Source organism: Sinohyriopsis cumingii, chromosome 15 (assembly GCF_028554795.1).
Source record: "Sinohyriopsis cumingii isolate HCF-2022 chromosome 15, ASM2855479v2, whole genome shotgun sequence".
In the NCBI taxonomy this organism is placed as follows: domain Eukaryota; kingdom Metazoa; phylum Mollusca; class Bivalvia; order Unionida; family Unionidae; genus Sinohyriopsis; species Sinohyriopsis cumingii.
In genome coordinates, this window is record NC_142975.1 from 75348197 (window position 1) to 75375347 (window position 27151).

General features: G+C 35.7%; 1 protein-coding gene across 4 annotated transcripts in view; it reads right to left on the reverse strand.

Moving 5' to 3' along the window:
- The window catches only part of LOC149782091 (tyrosine-protein phosphatase non-receptor type 11-like), a 134350-nt gene that overhangs the window by 76168 nt on the left and 31031 nt on the right, over nucleotides 1–27151 (reverse strand). For 2 of the 4 annotated variants that reach the window (XM_089933524.1, XM_089933523.1), the window contains exon 1: nucleotides 23599–23717. The exons of the other annotated variants lie outside the window; for them this stretch is intronic. In XM_089933524.1, the coding sequence (XP_089789650.1) occupies nucleotides 23599–23702 (104 nt within the window). In that variant the 5' untranslated portion in view covers nucleotides 23703–23717. Of the gene's footprint in view, nucleotides 1–23598; nucleotides 23718–27151 lie in introns of those variants that run through there. 4 annotated transcript variants of the gene reach the window in all.

The following is a 27151-nucleotide window of genomic DNA, read 5'->3' on the forward strand; positions in this document are numbered from 1 at the left end:
ATTAGCAACACTTTTTGCAATTTCATCTCTGATGGTTTTAAGTGACATACTTGAATCTCTGATTCTACCACCGTCAGTAAACACGGGAATATTATCTGTAACTGCACCGAGTACTCGCCGGACTATATCATTCCATTTGATATTGCTGGTTTTTAGTTTACCATATCGATCTTGAAAAATAACAACTTCATCTGGGTCAACTCCAGCCAGGTTCATGATATCAGCGAGGTCATCCTTAGTCACATACTTCGACAGATCAACGTCGCCGAGCTTTTTCTTAACGCGTGAAGAAGATCTTCCGTAAATATCAACCATTATAATAAGATCCGTTGTTTAAAATGCTTTACGCGCAACATATCGGTTGCTTGTATAATCGTGCACGACTTTATGTGGTGGCCTGGATGATTTTGATATAGCATCGAGTACATTAATTACTTCACGGCCGCATATTGGCGGATCTGTCATTGTTTGTGTGGGTAGCGTTGAATACCAAACTTTGGAACCTCTAGTTGTTGCGTGGAGTGGTGCGACATACTTGATAAATTCAACAGGTGGAGCTAACCCGTACGAATCAAAATAAACAATTCCACGCGGATCAATCGCGTATGATACCCAATGAGTACCAGGTCCGGAACGTTTGTCAAGATTAATAATACCTGTTTCTAGTTTGTTTGGTTGTTTCGGTAATTGATCTCGCATAAAAACACCTCTAAAGGCGGATATTTTTAATTTTTTAGCAGCATCAAGTAAATCAAAATTTGATGCTGGAGCATCTAACGAAATGATCCTGGAAGCCTTAGGCCTCTCCCCCAACGAGATCCCGGTAATCTTAGACCGCGTCCCTTTTTTTTGTACCCCTGCCCTGTTGCTTTCTTTAGTGCCATTCCAGCGGCTGTTCCAACAGCACCTAACGCGGCCGCTTTTGCTACGGCTGGAGCAGCTGCAGCTATTAATGCCGGAATGGCCGCAAGTAGTGGGAATATACCACCCGTTTTAACCATGTCTTTGATGGCGCTCGGGGAGAGATGGAATTGAACTCCAGTTTTTGATTCTAGGGCTTTATTGAAATGTTTAATCTGATTATTTGTCAACGATAATTTGTTTGGACCACCACTAATATGATCTCGTTTTAGTGATATTTTAGTTCCGCATTTGTTGGCGGTTTTTGATTGAAGCTTTTTTACCTGACCCGGGGTCAGAGTAACATTAACATGACTATACGACATTTTTATATAAAATATATTTTTCTAAATAACACGATTAAAGATTTTCCACCGGTGCATCAACGACCCTCATTCGACCACTGCCACCTTCAAGTAACATGGCCTTGTCGCTAAGTATGACCGCGATCGCTCTGTAGAAGCCGGGAACAATTGGTGGACCAGCTATATCAGGAGGAGGGTTAGTAACACGAGCTCGAAAGTGTATATCAACAACAGATTGTTTGGATAAATCAAGATGTTCTAGTGAAAAATAATAAATCGGATATAGACCTGTAAAATCTAGTTGTGATATTTGCAACCCGGTATCTATATTTTGATCACGTCCCATGAATGACATTAAACGATGATATGCGCGCGCGCTACATGATTTTGTGCATAATTTAGTTGTATATCCTCGGATGGTTCTTGATGTCCATTTATCCGTAAAGAAACTTCACTAACTCCAAGGTTGTCAAATATCATATGTGAACGTTCTTGATTATTCGTCCGAGCATTATCTTGTAGTGCAATAAAAATATGTCGTGGTGCAGAAACACCCTGTTGTGATGCTATATGCCATGTAAATAAACCATTAATATTGCTTTGAGCAGCATCTGTGGTTACTGTTAACCATGATAGCAATGATTTACCGCCTTGATCCATAAAAGATAGTAATTTTTGTTCCTCAGTAATAGATGGAGTTATTACTGGCATACACAATGAAAGTTTTGATATATTTACTTTACCCTCGGCAACACCAGCACCTCGCCAGATTGCATCATTATCATTACCTTTTCTTACGAGCACAATTGTGTGTTTAGCTCCAAAGATGACTTTTCTAACATTTCTGCAAAATCCAAAGATGTGTGATAATGGAATTGCACACAAAAAATTTCTATCATCTCCCGACAGCGCTGATCGGCGTGTTGCAAATCCTAGGTTGTAAGTCGCATTAACGCTTCCTATAATATCAAAAACATCAGCTGGTCTGTCTGCGTGTTCAAAATCAACTGGTTGTGGATCAGATGCAGTGTTTCGTGGTGTCCGTACTTTGGTATACTGAACATGATCAGCGTTGTTGGTAATATCCTTAGCAAACATCATTGTTGGACCAGCTGATCTTGTAAAGTCGTCAGAATATCTCGCCAGACCAATTATTGTTGTAGCAACATCAACATCCTTCTGAACTGATTCAATATTTTTTCCATCAATCATGTATGTGGCGCTATCAAACAACGCCATGATCCCGTTGTTGACAAAACCAACACGCAAATTAGCAGCATATGCCGTATTAGCTACAACATTCGTTACAAGTCTACCTTCTACTTCAATAAACGCTTCAGCGGGCAAGAAATATCTACTTGTATCATGAACCTGTAATTCGATTCTCCCCGGATGATTTGGTTGTCTTGCGTCATAAGAATAAAACTGATAATCACGTACTGACTCGTACTTAAGGACAGGTGCCTCCATATCAAATGCTGGGTCTGATTCGCGCCTGAACATTTTATTATAGTTACCATTTTTCCAAATGATGATCATCGTCGACGAAGACCACTTCCTGCTATTAAATTTGCTGTTATATTTTTTTCTGCTTCTTCAGATATCGCCGCTAGTTTTTGATTTGCAGCCTGATTTATTATTTTACTGACATCTGCAGGCATCACCTCAGTACTTGCCAGTTTCACCGGTGGTTGTTGTTTTCGTCGCAATAATCGTGATAATCTTTCTTTGATCGCCGAGAACGCCTTACCAGCAACATTGACAATTGCACCAGGAGCTTTATCACGAACAATATCAATAGCCTTCATCGATAATTGTTTTGCAACAGGTGCTACTTTGGGAGCTATCCTCGTGAATAATCCTCGAATGACATCACCAAGTCCATTTCCGTAAATAACACTATAGATTGGTAATCGTGAGTTTACCGCTCTAACCTGTGTGGGTTTACGATGATTATCATGCACAATCATCTTATTTTATTTACCATTTATCTAACAACTAGTCATCAACGAGCTCATCAATAAGTTCTCGGTAAACGCCAATATCCATGATACCACCTTGAAATAGTCGCCGACAAATATCAGCTGCTTCATTGGTTATTTCTGGTGAATTATTTCCAGCTCGTTTTCCTCCTATGAGAACTTCTAACCGTGACACGTCATTGATGATATTATCAGGACATAAACCAGATCCTGTTTTAGGTTCATCTTGGGGTGGTGGTTGCATTACCGGAGTAGGTACTTCAGTGGTGTCCGGGGGTGATTCACCTTCTCGAAATCCATGTGGTGAACCTGTCGGTGTAAATGTCATTTTCGGTGCAGAAATTTTCTTCGAGAAGGGTGATTTAAGTGACTCTTTAGCCTTTTTAATTTTCGACAACAACCTTTGCTGTGGCGAAGAAGATTGTTGTTGTTGTTCTATTTGTTGCAGAGGTGGAGGAAGCTGATACTGGGAGGACTCTCCTTGTTTTGGTTGTTCCCGTCCCCCTCTAAATCTTTCTACTTCTTCTTTAAGTCTTTTAAATTCTTGACCTCTAGCTTGTTTTTTATTGTAATATACGCGATATATCCATTTAATGAAATCATCATCATTTGTTTTTCCATAAAAGGGTTTTAAAAAATTAGATTTATTAGATATATTTTTTGATATCAACTCAGGTAATCTCTCTCTTTCAGTGTTTCTAATTTCCTCAACAACTCCTTCGTTAAATCTTGCAATTAATCTTAAGCTCTCTTCTACTGTTTTGGGTTCAGATGCAAGTTTTTTTCTCACATCGGCGACTTCAGTACGAAGTTTTCCAATACCTTCACGTATTTCCTCATCAACACGTGGAGGCAGAGCTGCAGCTATGCCAGTTGGAAGGTCTCGTAAAATCTCCCTTGTCTGTTTAGTTCTTCTTGCTATTTTTTTTGATACCGGAAGAAGATCTTCTTTGATGACAGTTGTAACTTGTTCAGTAGCTGCAGTGACGGGTTTAAATAGTTTTTTAGTGTCCTCTTCATACTCAACTTTTGCTTCTTGCTGCGCTTGTAGATTTTTTCTAAATGAGTCTTTGACAGGAAGAAATTTTTTAATTGCTTCTAATCGTTCTCGAGCTGTTCTTGCAGTATAAGATTCTGGATGTATCATTTTATTATAACATAATAATTTAATTAATATCAGCAGAATAGGAATACAGAAGTTTGATGATATATTATAAACACAGAAAGAACATAAATCCCAAAATAGAAAAACCACCATCAGAACTTGAATATTACTTGAAACATAGAACAAATTCCGAAGATTCAGATGAAGATGAAACAGATGAAGATTCCCATGATTTAGATGATGATTCCCAATATTGATAGCAGCAGAGAGGGGCGTCTACGGTTCTGTTTGGGACAAACAATAATCGTAGACGTGGTAATTGACCTCTATGAGTGGTCACTATTTTTTTTGGTCAAACACAAGGGTGACCATTCCCCTAAGTGGTCTGTTCACCCTCTCTGCTGCTTATTGGGATACACATAAATATGTCATATATGTCTTTAACGTTGTACATGTCATGACCCCTATCATCCTTAGAAATGTGATATATAATCAAGATTATATCTTGCTATTGGAATCCATAATACATATCTCATCAGTGAAGCACTGGGAAATCCCACCCGAAGTCAGAATTCATAGAACAAGGTTTTGCTGAGTTCCATCCAACAAAACCTGTCCCCACATCAGACAATTGGTTCTCTTTATAATCAGAACTCAGTCTAAACTATCAGATTTATCAAATTATCAAATCTGATGTTTTACAAGAATGAGCTGATGACAACCAAGGTTTCAGATCTTGAACACATGCACACACACATGATACTGACAGCTATAAACTTAACAGATCAAAACTTATGATGGCTTCAAAACTGGTATAAAGCCCAGTCAATCAGAAGATGTTGTTCTAGGGTTTAATGCCATTTCTTCAGCACAAGATAGGCTAAACATGGCAGCCAGTATTAATGGTGGAGGAAGAACCCAGAAAACCTTGGAAAGAACCACTGACCCACAAGAAGCTACTAGCAAGCTTTCTCACATACCCAGACTGGCCGAACCCATCTCTTGAACCCATGCAGACAGAGGTGAGATGGCAGTGATCCCTCAATCAGAAGAAAGATCACCTCAATATTTACATCAATAAAAAATCCAGATGATCGAAGTTTACATTCTAAGTCAGATTAAAATCCATTACAAATGTGGCTTCTTGCCTGGTAACAAGCTTAGCTATTCAGATACAAAACTACAAAAATTAATTTGCATGGATCTCACTCAGTATGTGTGTGAGTGAGATTTGGATTTTTAACACAGCTTTAACAATTTTTCAGTCATATTGCTACAATGATTGCTGTGTTGCAATTTATAATGATGTCTAGCACTAGGCCATCATGCCCCACCCAGTCACATTATACTGAAACCAGGCCAAAAAGTCCTAACACTAAGCTATTAATTCTGAGTGCCTAGTGAGTCTTAAATGGTAAGACTTGGCCGGTATTTGAACCTGTGACCTACTGCATCCATGGCAGATGCTCTAACCACTCAGGCCACTTAAGTGGTCACCCAATATGAAACTCATCCTGATTATATTAGTCAATATTGCAAATCTGATCAATTTAACTGGATAAGAAATATTGGCTTTCTGAGTGAAAAATTAACTGATTATTATGCATGCATCTCACTCATTTTCAAATTTATCTAAGATCTTTTACATAAGCATGTATTACAAGTCATCCTGATGATATAAGCCAATATTTCAAATCTGATCAAAACTGGATCAGAAATATGCCCTCCAGAGTGGTCTCAAGTTTAGATAAACAAGTGCAAAATCACCTCAGTAATATGACTGTGTGAATCTCATTATTGAATCCATCCAAAATCTTGATGATATAAACCAAATATTGCATGTTTGCTCAAAATCAGATCAGAAATATGGCTTCTTTAGATTGGAAACAAGTTCTGCCAATCCAATGCAAGATCACCTCATTAGTTTGCATGGATCTTGCTTAGTACCAAGCTAATCTGAGATCTTAATGATATAAGCCTATATACCAAGTTTGATCAAAATCAGATTAGAATACGGCATAAAAAATGGTAACAAGCTGAAGCTTATCACCAAACTTGTCCAAGATTTTAATGATATACAGTACATAAATCCAAGTCTTACCAAAACTGGATCATAAACACAGTCTCTATAATGGCTACATCACTGCAACCTCAAGTTAGCTAAACAGGTGCCAGGGGACCTCATTAATATGTATGGATTTCACTCATTATTAAGCTCATCTGAAATGTTCAATACAAACCCACTTTCTAATTAATTGAAATTTGGTCAGAAATATGGATACACAACACATGACTGACATTATAGGGCCATAATAAAAAGCTCCATTAACCTTTTGTCCTTGCAAGCTACATGTGTAAACATGGAAAACTGTAGATAAGCATAAGGAAGATAAATCCTTCCAAATAAATGCAAGCATGAAGTACAAGATAATACCTGAGAGGTAAAAATGTTAAAACTCTGTAAACCCATATCAAATAAAAGCTAGAGGGAAACCAGTAAAATCCTCAAAATATATTATCAAATGTATGGTACAAATCACAATCACTATATTCTCCCACTGTTGCAATCTAATACATTTTATTTCCTGCTTCATTCAGTTACTGAGTAAAGAAGGTAAAGTCCCATACATGTAAGAACTTGCCTTGGCTTTACAAAGTAAGGTGTGGTTATTACATGGTAAAAACTAAGTATCATAGACACAATTTTTAAAATTCGGTGGGATTTTAAACAATTTGTTTTAAAATTTAGAACTCATTTCTAAGCAGAAAAAGGCATTAATATCCACATTCATTGCATAAAAGTATCTATCTGCTCTCTTACAATTTTTTATATATATATTTGTTGAAACATAATTTTGTGGTATAAAAAAGACATTGTGTGTGATTTGGATTTTTAACGTAGCTTTAACACTTTGTCAGTCATATCGTGACCATGTCTGCAGTGTGGCAGTTTATAGTGATGTCTAGCACTGGAGCATCATGCCATAGACATGTAGCATCATGTCCCATCAAGTCACATTATCTTGACACCAGGCCGAGCGCCTAGCGTTAGTATAATTTTTACAAGTCTTTGGTATGACTTGACTCATATTTAGTAAAATTTTAATAGTGTTTCTCAGCCACAATACTTACATGTTAAAATATGATGTATAGCATTAGTATAATTTTTATAAGTCTTTGGTATGTCTTGACTCATATTTAGTAAAATTTTAATAGTGTTTCTCAGCCACAATACTTTCATGCTAAAATATGATGTATAACACCGACATTTAACGTTAAGTCCATTAACATACACAAGTCCACTTTCTTTTCAGATCAATTAGCAAAATTGACATGTTTTTTGACGTCAGTGGAATCTTACTCTATAAAGAAAGAGTGAAGGTTACAAATAAGACCTGAGAATATGAAGGGCTATTTTTCATCCAGATTAGTGGAATGAAATAATGTCATGCTGCTCTTTGAAACTTATATGTTGTGTTTATATTCATTTTACATCACTTAATTACTGATGACGCGGATTAAAAGTCTTACTGCAGGTTATAAAATATTGTTTGGTTTTTAACTTTTTCTGCATTTTGTTGTTTAGCTTTCACAGCAACGGATCCACATTTTCAACACAGGATTTTCATCCTTATAAAATGTAATACCATAGTGCAGTAAATTTTATCCACCAGAAAGATAGTTTCTCAAAAACCTCTATGCCGTCACATTTTATGCAACTGTACAAAATGTTGTTGTTGTTATTGCAGGGTTTAATGCCATTTTTCAGCACCTGATAGGCTATACAAGGCGGCCTGTATTAATGGTGGAGGAAGAACCTGGGAAAACCCCGGAAAGAACCACCTACCCATGAGAAGCTACTGGCAAGCTTTCTCACATACCCACATTAGCCGAATCTGAGACTCAAACCCACACAGACAGAGGTGAGATGGCAGTGATCCGTAACGGAGAGCGCTTTAGACCATGTACAAAATGTATAATCACATATAAAGTAATGGCCCAGTATATAAAGGGCACCTGCACACAATTTTGTCGTGTTCACTAACTGTCGTGTGTGTGTGTGTGTGTGTGTGTGTGTGTGTGTTCATTTTGATCCAAGATACCACTTGTTCACATACCAATAAGCTGACTTATTATATGCTCATTTTTTTCCCCGTTAAGTTTACATTGTCAGAATCATTCAATATTCCCCGATACTGAACGCACATGACAATACACATATAGCATTCATGTGAATAAAGGAACTACTTTCTATTGTAAACAAACAATGACGCAAACACCAGCACTTTTGATTTGTAAACAAATCATATACACTCATGTAAGAGGTTCTTTACGTTGTGGTTGTTTAAATTTGTTTCTGAATGAACTAAAACATGTTTCATGGACTGCAAAAAACCCCAGCTGTTTTGGCACATTCTACGTTGATACAATGTTACAGATTTAGGCTAGCTACATTATATAAAAGATGGAAGATTAGGTCCTTACAAATAACATACAAGTGACAAGGCATATACTGTCTTCTTTATCTTGTGATAAGAATGGCAAAATAAAATATACCTACATTTTTACATCCTGAATTTCCTCAGAATGTTTTTTTCTTAATTCTGCAAATCCGAATTACATGAGCCATGTCATAGGTTTTCAATCTGGATTACACATTTCGAAATTGTGCTGTAATTTTGATGATAAGTGCAATTGCATCCTCCTTACTGCACTCAAAATGAAATAAGCATTAAATTCCAAAGTGTCTTTTTGAAAATTCCAATTGAAAGACTTCATATTTTTCCCACGTTATGATTTCAAACATTCAATGACAAACACATCTGCAGACGTAAACACGCTTCTCCCGCGCCACTTCAATCCGATGTATTATTTCATGTATAATTTGCACAGAAGAATCCAGTCCAAAATCACAAACTTTCGTCAAATCGAAACAAAATACCAAAATCTATTCATTCCAGATCAAATGGAAAAGTTGTTGCAATGCGCATTCATTCACAATCTGACTGCTCATTTCAATTTTAGCTAGACACGCCATTTTCTTTCTAAAGTTATGTCGTGCATGCAACTAAGTTCAAATTTATCTGGGCGGAGTTATGTGGGCAGATGTATACGCTTTCTCGCAGATGTGACATGTTTTTGCTGAAGCAAATTCAACTTTCTGTTTTTCGGTTGAAGGTTTCATTTTCGTTGTTATATGAGCAACATCATTATGGCATCAACCTCGCTAATCAGATTTTTCAACAACCACAGAGCAGGATTGGAACCACGATAAAGTCTAACAGGTTTTGATAATGTTTATCAACAGCACATACAACTTTATATGCGACCCAACATAGAAAATGTTCTTGTACTTTACTTGTAGAAGATTTATCAGGATTATTTTCTGCTCCTTTTATAGGAAGCAGAAAAGACTCAAAATTATAGTAGATTATAAAAGAAACTTTCATCTTATGTCTGTAATTCATGAACTGTAATATATTTTCATCTTTACCTGCCATAGATATTTGTTGTACGTTAAAACAATATTCTAGATGATGATCTAATAGCAGCTGTGACTTACACCCATGTAAACATCTGATGAAAAAATATTTATTTTCTTTATGCTTAGTATACTGCCAAGCAACTAACCCGTTAAAGTTTTAAATCCACACAGAGTGCTTTTTATAGAACAATAAATGTACTGTTGTTTGTTTAGATCTCGCAAGATCTGTTGTGGCTCGATTGCTGATATATCTTGGATAAATCTTTTATGTATCATCATCTACTCCAATCACGTTAATTCCATCTAGTAAAATTAAAATGTTTTGTTTCTCAGACTTTGGAATTTGATACTCAGAAACTGGAAATAAAATGCCGGAAAAATTTAGACTGTTAGAATGAAAAATTTAATTTGATGCTGTTGGTGTGCTTATCTACCGGAAACAATGTTGATAATAATGCCCATTGAAAACACTTGCTTTCATTGTTCTTGACATTAATACAACATTTCGAGTTTATAATTTCATTTGGCAGATCGACATATGAGCTGCCTCGAAGAAGATTGTATTTCATAGTATGAAATGAAATTTCAGTTATTTTATCGAACCTCCAATCCGATCCAGCTGTTGTGTATTCTTCTATTTTTTCTGTATCTCCTGAAATATATCATCTGACAATGATATTAAATTTTTTCCAATCAAAATTCAGCTGGATAGCGATGTAATAAAAGGATCAGCAAGTTCATTTGAATTGGATGATTGCATCATATCAGATTGCCAATCCAATGATATATTCATCTTTGAAAAACGAACATGATATTGCACAATAATTTTCAACCCGCTATGCTTGGCAAGTTCAGATTTTACGGTTGGTTGAAGTAGACAAAATAGATTTGTTGATGAGAAATTTGATAGGAAAAGTTGATTATCAAATCTCCAACTGTTGTCAAATCTAACAAATAAAATTGCAAGTTTTTGGGGCAGATATGTTGTCACGAAGAAACTAAGTTTTGCGATATCTGAAAGTATCAACATCTTATAATAGAATGTTTTATATTTCTCTACCAAATTGTTAAATAGAGATTTGAACACTGTATTCTAAATCATGCCAAATTTATACCAATGATCTATTGTCGTTAACAGTCTTGCAAGGTGCCAGAACATATTCTGGTGTCATCCAAAATATAACTTGTTCACCGGTAATGAACTTGGAGTTGTTATAAATCTCAAAACAAAAAATGCGACCAGAGCATTAACATCAGAAAGTTACAGGATAACAGTAAAAGCGGAAGATGATATTGAATATACAAAAATGTTTTTACATGATTTTATTTATACGCTGTTCAATGATAATATTTCAGCTGGAAGGAAGGTTTATGATATCAATAATCATGTAACCGACAATAACACTGCCAATTTGTCATTGCAAGGAGAATATAAACAACATCCGATACAAGATTTGTATGAGGTGACAGAGAAGATATTGTCAGAAACATCCGAACGGAAAAAATTCTTGGTCGTATTTGTAATACGGGATATTTTCGGGTAACAGTACGAGGTAATAATACCGGTTATGCCAGCTATCTCTCGCATGGTTTTGTTTATGAGGTATTTTATGGACTCATCCCAAATGACTTAGTTGTCAACCACATCAACGGCAATATGACAGAAAATCGTTTTGAAAATCTTGACATTGTTACTTCTAAAGAAAATAACAGGAGAGAAAAAGGACAGTTAATCTTAAACAATCTGCCAGATCTATATCAACAAACTCTAACTCTAACTCTAATGTTGTTGTTGTTGTGGGGTTTAACGCCATTTTTCAGCACGATAGGCTATACATGGCGGCCAGTATTAATGGTGGAGGAAGAACCCGGAAAACCCCGGAAAGAACCACCGACCCACGAGAAGCTACTGGCAAGCTTTCTCACATGCCCACATTGGCTGAATCTTAGACTCGAACCGCCGCAGACAGAGGTGAGATGGCAGTGATCCGTAACGAAGAGCGCTTTAGACCACTCGGCCACTCGGGGCCCCTTCTAACTCTAATAATGATGTCATTGTGTAATGACAAATCTGCACTTGTGTATTTAGTTTGGAATATGGCATTCATTCATTTACTTTGTTTCTTGTAGTGTATTTTGTTTATATAATTAAATCTTAGGTAGAATAAAAAAAATGAGCATATAATAAAAAGGTTACTGCATTTGTATGGGAAAATACGAACCTGTTTTGTCGGAAGGATATACTGCACTCACAAGTTCGTACAGTATTCCCTCCCAAAACTTGCTCATATTTTCCCATACAAATGCAGTAACCTATAGATGTTAAATTTCACAGACATAAATATTTTCTAAGTAAGACTGCAGAGGCAAATATTACCAATACTTCATATGGAATGTTTCCAATATGGGTTCAGGGATACAGATTAGGCTTAATATGCCATTTCATATGTCATAAGAGGCAACTGATGGAAATGGGAGCTGTGGTAGCACAAGGATGCACATACTGATCATGCTACCATAAGGCTGCATGTTTAAATCCTAAAATCATCAGATCATCTTGGGTCAACTATTGTGGTGTGGCCTTCAATGAACCCTTTATTCCTATTTGGCTAATGGCACCAAATCACCTACATTAGTTTTTGTGCCATCAGAAACTTAGCTAAACCATGTATAGGATCTACGTTTCTTATACTGATATTTACTGATGCAATCTGCCAACTAAATATCTCCAACTTTCTCCAGTCACTTTTACAGTTGTGGGACAATTCAATAAAGAGCAGCAATTTTATGTCTGGAGTTGGATTCTTAATTAGGTTCAAAGTCAATCAATATCATCATAATGTAGTCAATCAGGAATGATACCCAACAAAAATTTGATGGACATTTACAAAAGAATCTACATGATCTGGCTCAACATAAGAAAATACTGAAGTTGAAAACTTCCTGGTGAATTTACCTCTTGTCTAAAAAACATTCTAAATTTGCTAAGTAACAAAAGCATACAATAAGACTACATGGATGATGAACTTTCAACTTCCTTATTATATAATGTTTTTGAACAGGGATTCTATTAAACTGCCATATGTACAGATGTTTATGCATCAATGCAGTAAAGACATTCCCATTTTAAGACAAGAAAATCAAAAAGTTTAAGAACCAAACAATTACTGTACTTATTCATCTGCCTCGTTACAAAGGCCACCCTGGACACGAGACCACTTGTCTCAAATTCAGATTAAATTGTATTACTAGTGAGGCTTTACGGTAAATATTTTATTAGAAATGAAAGACGAATGCAAACCACAATGCAAAATGTAACTGGACACACGGAGGAATATGGATAACAATATGTGATACAGGTAACAAATCAGTGTATGTACAGCAGGAAACATGGATACAGGAATGATATGCGCTGCAAAACGAGAGCAAAAATATATGCTGGAGGAACACGGATAGCAATATGTTCTGGAAGGATTAACATTTTCCTACGTGTGGGGGGGAAGGTATGATGGAGAGAGGCAGCCAAATAAATTTATTAAAAGTGGAGGCCTTATTGTCAAGGAAACATATTCTTAAATCTAAATATTATAACAAAGTTTGCAAAAATTGGGGTGGGTATATATCATCAAGGAAGGGCTTATTATCAGATACCAGTAAGTATAATACATAGATGTGTACAGCATAAACAGACAAGGAAGTGTTTATGTACAGTATGAAGAGGTACACAAGGTAACACTCTGGTCACCAGGGAATCCCCAAACCCAGACTAAAAATTAATACTTGTATATTGTATATAAAACATAATGCATGTAAATGTATGTAATTCTAACACTATATAATTGCCAGGGAAATCCCCAAAGCCTGACAGGAAATTAAGACCTATATATATATATATATATACACGTAATATGATACAGGTAATATACACTGCATGTATTTGAACAGCTCCATGACATTTCAGGTGCATTTCAGTAAAGATTAACAATCTACCTGTATTACATATTTACATATCCAGTTGAGAATGGAGTATTCACTTCAACATAAGAACAGTGGTATCTGTAATTTACATAAGCAAGTTGAGAAACTGTATTCACTTCAATATAAGAGTGATGTCTGTAATTTTCATAGTTTTTATTTATCTTTTTTTCTACAGTATATGAACATTTATTTATACACAAAATTATTAAAAACTGTTTCAGTTTATTGTTTTAAGAGAAAAAATTAAAATATTAAATAAAAAGTATTAATTCCACAAAATTCTGACTCAACAATGAATTGTGCTAAAATAAATTTTGTTATAAAGCAGGCGAGAGAAGAAACTCTAACGCACTGGTTCCAACTTGTGGCTGTAGACCCCAGGGAGACTGAAAGATCTGAGCCCACTTTTTCTATCACATATTCAGCATGTTAACCTCTAAGCCACAATGGCTCCACATGCACTCAAGAGAAGAATAAAGTCCTAGTATGTGCCAAATCACAACAAATATCAGAAAGCATGGACTTCCAATAAGTAAAAACAGCAATATTCCCAACACTACATCTATTTCATGAAGGACCAACACTCAGCAATCCCCAATGTGAAAAGTGACTGAAAAACTATTTTACCACTAAATATGCATACTGCCATTTCAAGCTGAGCAAGTGAATTTTAAATGCCTACATAAAAAAACAATGATACCACTGTCTACAGTGCTGTCCCCATTGAAATGGTGATACCTATTTATTGCCATTCAATGGTAAAACAAAAACAATAAGTTCTGTGTGAATTAAACAACAAAAATACTGTACAACTTTATTAATTTTTGGTGCATGAAAACTCTATGAGTACAAACGATTGCATACAATTACAGTATCAATGTTTCATCGATAAATGACATTCAAACCGAGTACAATTACCAGGTTGAGCAAATTAAAAATAGGTCATAAAAAGATCACGACATTTAAACGTTATTTTTCTCTACTAAACACAAGATGGCTTGTTTAATCCTGAAGTCTATATAAAATGAAAATGCACTAATATATTGATTATTTTTACAGAAGAAAAAAAAAAGGTTTCACACAAACTGGAACAATTTAAAGATAGGGTACTTCCCTCTCCTAAGCATGTAAGTACTGTGCAAATATACATTTATCACAAATCAGATGGCTGTACTTCAATGAATAAAATATAATGTGGTTCTATTTCTTACTGAAGAAACCTAAAAAAGCTGTGATCACTAAACATGGGTGTCCCACTAAGGTGCCTGAAATGACCCAAATGCAAAACTTAACTTAGGCGTGATGGATTAACAGTTGCCCATACCAATGTTGTGAAGGTGCAAACATTTTCACACAGGTGTCAGGTCCCAGTTAAAGTGTAAATATAATCACCCATGACAAAGGAAGCTCAGTGAAAACAAATTACCCATAGCCTATGCATGTAGTTACAATTTACGTGAAATGTATGACTTAAAAAAAAGTCACATTTTCATGAATTTGACGATTTGTTAGTACAAATTGGATCAATAAATATGAAAACTAAGAAAACTAGAGTTATTAGCATCACATAAGTCATGCTCACTACAATTTGCTCTGTAGCCTTCAAATGTGGAACAAATATAGGGAAACAGTACGAGAAAGGAGATGTCCAGAGGCCATGAATCTTACAAATGATGATGCTTGAAATCTTCCTTTAAGGACCCTTCAATACACACAACATACCAATTAACTAATATGAAGCCAATTGCCAAGGGCCATTACTCTGTCCTAAATGGAGCATATAGGATACATCTAGATGTATATAACATTGTTTAAATCAACTTGTAAGTGGTGAATAACTCTGACCAAAAAGAGTGTACATTAAAACAACCCTGTAAGGCACATCTTGAACTGAGACAATGTTTTTACCAAATTTTATCAGAATTCGTTTAACAGTTCTTCTAACATTTTTCTCCAATAAAGACAGCAAAGACAAACACCCATTACTTTCAGTACATTCTAATAATGGAAATCTGACATATGCTGGAGCTGACTTTACAAATGTCGGACAAACACCGGTCCATTTGCAGTGTTTTTGCTTTCTGTTATGGATCTGATTTATTATACCCCAACATGCCCAGCCAGCTCAGGCCTTACTAGGGAATCACGCATCAATACAGATTATGAGACAATTTCAACATACATTATTTATCAATTTCATTCATTGCATTGTATATACAGTGTAAGCAGTGCTCTGATAAGGGAATGAGATTAGAGGAAAGAGTTGTTTCATATGAGATTTTAGTGCTTGTTATATCAACACATTTCCTGATATATTGTGTCTGAGCAAGTCTGTAGCACACTGTTTCCCAAAATGTGGTAGACTCATACCACCAGTGGTACATGAAAGGGTTTCTGGGGTTACATCACAGAAAAAAAAACTAAAATTTTCACACAAAAAAAAACACTATGGCACTGGGAGAAGGGGGACACTGATAAGAGATACATGTCACAAAAGGGGTATGTGAATGTTATAAGTTTGCGAAACACTGCTATAGTGTATGTCCATCCATCCATCCACTCATCAGTCCATTCATCTGAATGTAACCTGAACTTTATGCTTTTAAGCCATTATACATTGTTACTGTTATGCATGAGCTTAAATTGTATACACTGACAGTAGATTAGTCTGTAGGCATACATACTATTGTACATAGGTGGTCAATTAGACTGGGTCTGTAAGTTTTATGTACCATACATGAATATGTTGGTGGTAGTGTGCATGACTTAGATTCTGATTAGTGTACATTAATGGTAGTATAGTCTGTAAAGCATGTATACAATAGGGTTGTTTAGTAGTGGCTCTCGTGTGACATCTCCAATCACTAACTAAATATAGAATATAGCTCCAGTTTCAGACAAACAGATAATAATATGGCAGGCCAGTACCATTATTTAAATTTGAAAATACTGTACTTAGAGAACATGATTAAACAAATTAGCTTTCAATTAATATAATGAAGCAGTAATTAATATCATGTGTGTGTGTGGGGGGGTGGACTTTTAAGGTAGCTTCAAAGAAATTTCAGTCATATCGCTATGATGGCTGCAGTGTAGTAGTTTATAGTGATGTCTAGCATTTGGGCATCATGCCGCAGACATGTAGCAACATGTCTCACCCAGTCACATTATCCTGACACATGGCCAACCAGTTGTAATTCTAACCTCTTAATGCTGAGCACTTAAATAGAGAGGCAGCTTCTGGTACCATTTTTATAAGTATTTAGTATGACCTCGCCAGGATTTGAATCCACAACCTCCCACATCCGAGGTGGACAATCTGATCACTTAGGCCACCAGAGCAGTCAATTAGTCTAATCGAATCCTTTCTAAATACTTTTCTGGCTGTAGTAATTATGTTCTGTTCTCTTGGTACATCTCTTTAACGACTGCTCCAATGGCCTAGTGGTTAGAGCATCTGCCTTGGATGCTGGAGGTTGCAGGTTCAATCCCCCGCCAAGTCATACCAAAGACATAAAAATGGTACTAACACATGCCTCGCTTGGTGCTCGGCATTAAGAGGTTAGTGTTGGGACTGGTTGTCCTGGTGTCAGAATAATGTGACTGGGTTGGACATGATGCTACATGTCTGTGGCATAATGCCCCAGTGCTAGACATCACTATAAACTGCCACACTGCAGACATCGTAGCAATATAACTGAAAAATTGTTAAAGCTACGTTAAAAATCCAAATCACACACACACACACACATCACTTTAACACTGTTTATAAATCTGTTCTTGTTATTTAATGCACTATTATACTTATGTACATAAACTTAATTTAAGATCCATTTTAGACTTGTATAATTTTCTGATTTTACTGTGTAATTGCTCTTTGAAGAATTGTACAATTTGACGTCTTTTTAATTTTTAATAATAATAATAATAATAATAATACAAAATTATAAACATTAGTACATCTTTTCTATTAATTTCAACAAATATTAATGGAAAATACAATAATGTGTAGAATGCTGGGTACAAAACATCCTGGTTACAAAATGACATCCACCAACCCATCCACCACCTCCACCCCACCCCAGCCCACACACACTGCCTGCAATTCATTCGACACAATATCATTTAATCATTGTGTTTACAAAGTGCATGGCAAAAAAGGATAAGTGAACTTATTGTCTTTTTATGAGAGCCGATGTGGCCCTTAAATCTTTGTATCATTTCTGTAGCTTAACAGTAGTTAAATGACAAAACATCTTTGTGCTCTAATACAAAGAAAACATTTTTTATTGTCAGTTACAATCACAAGATTTTTCCTATTGTGAAGGGTATTTCAGATCATATCAAAAATGTTTTTATTATTAAAATGTACTTTATTCTTGACATACACTTTCAAAGATTTACAACTGAATTGTACATTACAAAAACAACAACAACAAGAATAATACTAATTGCTGTTATTGTTATTTATCCTCATATATCTTTGCAGGGCTAAACAATGCATAGAGGCAGGAACAGTCCAATATCCATAAAAATTTATTTAAAAGACCCTCCTGGACAAAACAAAAAATTTATCACTTATACAAAGGGGAAAACAATTAAAGCTTACTGAACATCGTATCATATGTTTGCTCTAAAAGAATATAGCCAATGGTGCAATGCCTTAAGTGGCTAAATGACATATTACAGTATTTATAGAATATAGCCAATGGTACAATGCCTTAAGTGGGTAAATGACATATTACAGTATTTATAGAATATAGCCAATGGTGCATTGCCTTAAGTGGGTAAATGACATTTTACAGTATTTATAGCTCACTAAACAACCTCATTGTACACAAGTGGTTCACTGGTACATGTCTGTAACTGGAGTGTACATGTATGTGTTGTACATGTGTATACGTATGTGTGCATATGTATTCTGAGATGGACTGTAATTCACAGCACTCTGTAAATATCCATGCCAGCTGATTTCCACATATATCTTAAAGGGGCTCAATGTAACTGAGGTACCCTCATTAAATAAACTGTTGATGATGATGATGATGATGATGATGATGGTGATGATGATGATTATAATTATTATTTACACCAACTTGCAGTTAGGGGTAGCCATAGTGGGCATTCACGTCTCAAGTGTAACGAAAAGGTTTTGGATCATGAATACAGCTCCATAGAAGATAGGGATAATTGGTATATGGTCATAGTACAACAGTTAATAAAGACACTTCACATAAACCTGAATTTCATCTACACCCATTGGGGGTGGGGGAGTAATCATATTGTGATATATTACATGAGGATGAATAGATTAAAGTGAAGGATTCAAATGCTCAATGTAACCCCAAAGGTCGGGGGGGGGGGGGGGGTGGCAAAGAGGGGAAATAAATTTTGTGAATATTTGGGAAGACTTCCACCTGTGACAAATTCTGTCAATGGCTGATACTGAGAAAACAATAACATTTCATGTAACCTAGGTCTGACTCAATGATCAAAGTAAGAATTTCCTGGCTTAGGCCTCAACACCAACTACTACAAGTAAACACGTTACCTGAACCAAAAATGCTTGCTTAAATATATGTATATACAAAGTTTTTAAATAGGTCGTATTAGAATACATTTCTTTATGAATATCCTCTCATACTAGTTTGTGCAGAATCCCGAAAAAGAACATCTTTTGCCTTTCTTTGCAAGCTAATATGCTGATTTTCATTTTCTGCTGGGAAGCTTACATTATAGCATGATTATTCATGGCACTTATCATATAAATTAACATGGTCATTTACTGTAAGAACAAAGAACTGAAGTAGTTATTGTGCCACCCATGCCATTTTTCAGTATCAAACTTATTCATGTCATCCAGTTATACTGAAGGAGGACAAATCTGGGAAAACCAAGGTAAAAACCAACAACAAACAGGAAGCTACTGGCAAGCTTTCTCACATATACACACTAGCCGAGCCCAAGAATTAAACACACATGGACAAAGGTCAGAGATGACACTAATTGGCAAAGGCATGTGCTCTTGGCCATGTGGCCATCCAAGAGGCCACCGAAGAAGAAGTAAAACATAACCTGTAGTAAAACAAAGCTTAAAATGTTATCATCCAGGAAAATTAACTAGGCAACAGGTGCTTAAAACTATTTACCAGATACTGGCTTGTAAACACTATTCCTCTCACCAACAGGAGCACATTCATTTTGACAATAGCTAACAGTATACAGACAAGTAAAGAGGAAAATGCAAGTTAATCAAACCTCAGAAATTGTCATAGTGACCTACTTTTGGTATGATCCAGTTACTCTCTTTGGGACACTGCCACATTCCATCTTCATGAATGCTGGTAAAATAGGATCAACAAAATTATAGTGTAATGAACAGGTGTGACAATCAGGTCACAGTGACCTAGTTTTTGTATGTAACAGTTATCTTTTTAAATGAAATTATCAACAAATTTTCTTGAGTGTTGGTGAAATGGACCATACTGTAACTAGTTCTGGTATGGTTGAGCTACTCACACCAAGATGTATCCCCATGCCAATTTTCATGAATATGGGTGAATAAGGTCCAAGATATTAGGGGTATATAAATTAGAAAGCTGAAAATACAAGTCATTCAAGAGTGCAAATTAGATCAAAATGAGCAACTTCTGGTATGGATTAGTTATTTATACTGAGATGTTTCTAAATATCAGTTTTCATTGGTTTATGTAAAACAGGGTCCAAGAAATTATTAAGTGAGGAACAAACAGCTGAGTAAGTCCCTCAAACATGCACAGTGACCTAGTTTTGTATGGCTGAGTATGGCGGAGTCATAAAATACATCCCTGTATCAATTTTCATAAATGTTGATTAAATAATATATTAGATATTTAGGGGGTAACAAAGTATTGACAGGGTAAAAAAAAAAAGAACAAATAAGCCAATGAAGAAACAAAATGCTATATTCTCTACCATTCTTGTTGGTGAGGGGATTATAAATGCTAAACAAAATGAATGTTAATATTTCCACAGTCATTATCACAAATATCACTTGAATTTCCATCATGTATAGATCACCACAATCCCCTTTTGTCTTGCCTACAAAGCATAAGCAAGGCACAGGGACCACATTCCAACTGCAATGTCACTGTCATTGTTTTTGTCATCACTGATATAGATATCAGTTTTAAATGTTTGCATTTAGCAGTTTCTCTGATGCTACTGTATGCACAGTCATAAAATTTGAGTAGTGTATTTTTCTTCAAATGTTATTGTTTACCATGGGTAAAAGTAGGTCACTGACCTATTCTCATACTCCAGTTATTATGTTAATTTTTATGTTTTTAGCTGTTGCATGTACAGTTCTGAAATCAGAAGGGTGACTTCATCATGGAGGACTTTACTCACCATGGGCAACACAAAGTGTAGTGACTGTTCAATCTGCAGTGATTAAACTTGACAGGCACAATCATCATGAAGGGTTTTGCTCAAAACTGTTATGCGTACATTCATGCAATCTGATCAATGCATCTGTTGCAAGGGATACTTTTAGCCACAGGTCAAAGTTTATTACAGTGACCTATTTTCTTGCCCTAGTAAAGTGGTAATGTTTGAAGTTTATGCGATAGTAGAATAGGTAAGACTCAACATTCTGCGGATTTTTTCAAATTATATAATTGTTCTCAACCAGACCATCTTTATCCATGAGATCACAACCCAAGATACATTATATGTATGTAATAGACATCAACCGTTTCTCCGAATGACATGAGAGTTTGGTTAAAAAAAAAAAAAAAAAAAAATTCCACTGTAACTGATATTTAAGTAAATTTTACCATCAATCCTAACACTACATCTGGAATGTGGATAGGATTTGTGGGCCTAAGGAAAAATTTCCTGGTAAGTCCCTATGAATTACAAACTGACAGCGGTGGGCCCCCTGACCTTTGTAGGCCTCCACAATTTTATCATAGCTTTCCTACCCTGTCCATGGTCCTGCCTTAAATGATATTTTATAAATTTTCACCTTCAACCCCAACCCTTCTGAGGGACATCAAGGAGGTTGTTGTTGTTGTTGTTGTTGTAGGGTTTAACGCCATTTTTCAGCACAAGATAGGCTATACATGGCGGCCAGTATAAATGGTGGAGGAAGAACATGGGAAACCCCTGGAAAGAACCACTGACCCACGAGAAGCTACTGGCAAGCTTTCTCACATAATCACATTAGCCGAAATCCGAGACTCGAACTCATGCAGACAGAGGTGAGATGGCAATGATCCATAACAGTGAGTGCTTTAGACCACTCGGCCACTCGGGGCCCCAACATCAAGGAGGTAAAGAATTGTATGGTAACTCTCTTGTGCATGGTTATCATGAAAACAAAAGTACTGTACCATATTTCACCTCCAACCCACATCCTATGAGGGCATAAAGGATAACTTGCTACCCCTCTTAAGCACAGTTATCATAAGGAAAAGATAACTATCACATTTCAAGAGATTCTACTCAGGAGTTTAAGATATGTCCATTGACATGTGGATCTGCTGGTGCAGGATTTCACAATATCCCCTATGCTTAAACCTAAAGTAAATCCAATACATATATTTCTCTAATAAAGTCCATTCTTTACAATAAACCCATCTCCATCCTTCACCAAATTTTGAAATCAAATTTGCTGAAGCTGTATCTGTTAATGTATTCTTCAGATATATCTGCAAAATGGGTTAAATAATTTAAGTCCAATCACAGTTATTCGAGTTGTCATGCTCACAAGCCTGTACAGCTACAACCCAAGACCTTTGACCTTAAAACCAATTTCAGCATTCATTAATTGAAATAAAAAATCCGGTTACATTCAATATCTGGACAAAAATTTATTTGTGTATGTACATGCTTCCATATTTTTCCTAAATAAACTAAAAAATGCAAGCAGTGACCTTAGCCTTGATCCCAAGGTCAATCAGGGCAGGTTTTCATAACTAATTCATAAAGGTACAACTATGTTGGGTCAGATATGTACCATTTTCATTCAGAACCAACTATTTTACAAGCAGTCTTACTGAGTGAAAAATCCCTGACAATAATAGTTACCATCCCTAAAAGATAACTTAAGTGACAAAGTTTCCGTGATGGCCATCATCTGAATGACAACATCTTTACACAGGACCTACAAAATATCACAAGTCTTTTAGTTGTTGCTGCAATTATTAATTCAGGAGAAGCAGCTATTATACAATTTTCAAGCAAACCACATATAACGATAAAAACTGAAGGTCTGATCAGCGCCATTTTCATTTGTGATCAGCAAGAAAACAAAATAAGTCTTTTAGTGAAAACTCCTTCACAAAAGTAGCTGACCACCATACAGATGTCCATGAGAACCATTTTATAATGACCAATTAGACCACAAGATGAATGCATGTGAAAAATTTCATTGCAATCCTCATAATGGTTTTGGAGAAGAATCAGAAAGCAAATTCTTATCAACAGATGACGAACACAGTTACTGGTCATTTCATAAGGTTTTCTGATCAATGACCAAAAAAACAATTCGACATCAATTTTTATCAAGCCTGTCCATTATTTAATTAGAAAAGACAGAAGAAAGTACATGAACAAAATGTGAACTCTGAGTTTACACTATTAGTGTTGATTTATAAATGAATGGAATGAGACACACACACTGATTGGCAATGTCAAGCTTCCAACAAGGCAGTCTTAAAAAAGTAAACGCATTCATCATAATTTCTATCATTCTTACTACAGACATTCTGTATAAAATACGGTCACCATTTACTAAGCCCAAGTACCATATTAAGTGTGGGGCTGAAATACGTACCATCCAGTACAAATTATACACACCTTCTCTGTTTTGGGAACGTCAGTTTCTCCACAGGTTTGCTCACAACAGTTACTGTTGATTCAATACTTGAATATGAAAATATTTCTTCCTCATCATCTGCCATTTCATGAAGCAAAATTTGTCCTCAAGAAAGTGTTACCAAAATAACACTGATCCAGGTTAAATAGATATTCAATGACAAAAGTAAAACTGACTGCATTAGTTGAGAAGTAATCCTTTGCATGTACTGACCTAAATATGCTACCTTTACATACAAACCTGGGCAAAATTACCATCTTTATATATATATAATTCTCAGCTTTCCACTGTTGTACTCCAATGAATATACATAATGGAATTATGAGTGTCCATTTCAGGAAGAATGAGACTGATCAGAAAATTGGCTTGTGTGTACTGAAGGCCTCTAAAATTTAAACATTTAATTTACACTTCACACATTTAAAAAGTTATAAATATATGTCATTGGAACATTTCTGACACTTTCATTCTTGGAGGTATGGAAGTCATGCAAACGTGGACATTTTTTTACAATATTAACATATAATAAATATATTTTCTACAATGGCATGGTTTTGGAAGTGGTCAGTAAATTACAATATGTACTTGTATTTTGTCTACAGTGAAATTAATTTGTCTTAATAGACACCTCCATATGCAAAAAGAACATTGCTCATAAAGAAAACGTTTATAAACAACATTACCACATGTGATCCAACACCATGCCAGCATATGGCATATTGAAGTAGTTGTCTTATTGAACACTGTAAAGCATACATTGCGTACACATGAAGATGTATACTAGAGTACTGCTAGGTCAATTTTCAATCATTTTGAGATATTACTGGTCTACAATTTCTCAGGAATTGAGATGGTTGTCTGGGTTCTTTTTCAAGAAAAGGGTAACATGTATGTAACATGGTTCTTTATATAAACATTGTGTTATTGCACAGGAATGATAAAAATATCTGAAGATGAGAATCTATTGACTCCCAAATTAAGGTCAGACTTAAGCAGAAAGATTATAATAAACTTACCCAGTTTTATTCAAAATGATTCAAGAGAGCTCAAGTTTTGATCCAGACTAAAATGCAAAAACCAAATCTATTTTTAGTACAAGTGACCTTGACCATGAAGATACACTGCCCCAAATAAATAGCAGTTTTTCCTGGACAGAAGGGAACATATGTTGAAAGTTAGGTACAACTGCAATGTATAGTGCTGAAAGTATTGTCCAGAAATTAGATCCAAAATATAAATCTAATTTTAACAAGTGGCCTTGACCTTGCAACTACTAATCCCACAAGTAATGTCTCCCTTGGGCTAAGAGGTGCACACACACCAAGTTACAAAGAAACGTTCAGAGGAACTTCAGTAACTGTCCAGGAACCAAAAGAGATGATTTTGTCTGGTTTTTTGTGGATTTTAACAGCAATTTTAACACATTACTGGCTATTATCTACACAAGGAAACAATAACATTAAAGTGCCTTTCCCATGGACCCCACAACTCATGAATTACAAGCCTGATGTTCTACCAAAATGAGCAACAGCAGCTCTCCAAAAGGGACGATGCCAGCCTGCCTGGCCAGATGGAAGATGGTAAACGAAAGGTTTAATACACCATCCCCTCCCTCTTTTCTCTTTAAACTCCACATATACATTTAATTATGCAGTACATAAGGAACACAAGATAATGGTTTGATTTTGTTTCAACACACGAAAGACTGCACCATGCTGAAGCAATGGAATAGAGTAACACATATCTTGGTTAGTGCATCTGCCTTGAATGTGGGAGGTTGTGGGTTCAAACCCTGGCTTAGTTCATACCAAAGACTTCTGAAAATGGTACTAGCAGTTGCCTCACTAGGAACTCAGCATCAACAGGTTAGTATTAGGACAGGTCAACCTATGTCCAGATAATGTGACTGGGTGGCACATCATGCTATATGTCTGAGATGTTCCAGATGGCACTGTGTTAGCCATGTCTAAGCAGTGCCATTTTCATTTAGGACCAACAAAACTTTGGCATGACTGTGTATGTAAAGTTTCGTGGCAATCCTCCAGGTAGATTAGGAGAAGTAGCAATAAACAATTTGTCGTAATGGACAGATATTGGATGATGCACAATGTACAACAGACCATTTCATAAGCTATTCTGGTATATGGCCAGTAAAGCTAAAAACTATAAAACTGCTTCACTGGCCTCAGACTCTAATACGTCATCTACATATAAATACAAATATGCTACACAAATCTACCTGTTTACTTTGAATGCTTTGTGCAGAGTCACGCTTACAAGCTTAAGTGGGCAGACACTAGGACCAAAATCTTGCAAGCACTGGCAGCATTAATAATACTGAATCTGGAGAAACTACGTACCAAAAGGCACATATAAGCAACTTGCTTGACAATTATACAAATTTTAAAAGTTTATTGGAAAGACCTGGAGTTATGTTCCAGAAATGAAAATGACAAGGTACATGGATAAAGGGATATTACAAGCAACAGCTAACTCCTCCACACCATATTATGGATGAAAATATACTTTCCTTCCAATCCAACTTTAACAGCCCTTTCACTGACAGAATCAGACAATACAAATTTACACTAACTGTAGCTGATCTATGGCAATAAGCATTTAAACAAAATATCTTGGATTTCTTTAAAACATTTATTATTTTTCGTGACATTTTGACCAAAGGAGCTCCAAATTAGAATTTATTCTCCAAAAGAGAATTTAATCAATTTGGTATTTAACTTCTAAGTTCGGAACTTACTGCTTTTTTAATATATTGTTGAGGTATATTTAACCACCACAAAACATAAAATTATAATTACAGACCGAGGCTGAACCATTAAGATGCAACTCATGCCCTTTGTTAGGAGTCAAGTGTTTCAGTGACCATGACTAATTAAATGTGTGTAAATGGCTCTACATGACAAAGTGTTCTCATGACCATCAAGAACTACACTGTTTAATTTCAAATGTGCAATATACATCTGGAACTTCAGGGCATAGTTTACATTGACTGAATGGGCCACTTTAACTCTGAGCTCTAGGTCTATTTTAAGCAAGATGTTGGCCAGTTCAAGTGAGGAAGTGGCCAGGACATGAAACATACTGACACACCAAGTTACAATGGTTATCACAGGCAAGCCCATGCTTAGTAATACATGCAACCCCATGCCCATTTTTGCAAAACTTTAAATATCTTTGTTTAAATATAAGAACACCCACTTATTTGTGACAAATTTAAATTAGATTTGAACCCTTTCCTTGTCATTTGAGAATTACTGTTAAGCCTCCATTTAGGGACCATGTATGAAAGTTTTATTAAGAAAACATAGGAACTCTTTCTTCCCTAAAAAGGAACTGACCCACTGGAAACTTGAACTATATAACCAGAAGTCATAATACATGAATCAGCAAATATCAATATGAAACTTGCAATAAAAAATTAAAACTAAGTCATATATAGTGATTCAGGCAGTTACTTCTGCAGCTTAGTCAGAAAGTTCATTTTTGAGTGATGCTATATTTAGTTACTTAAAA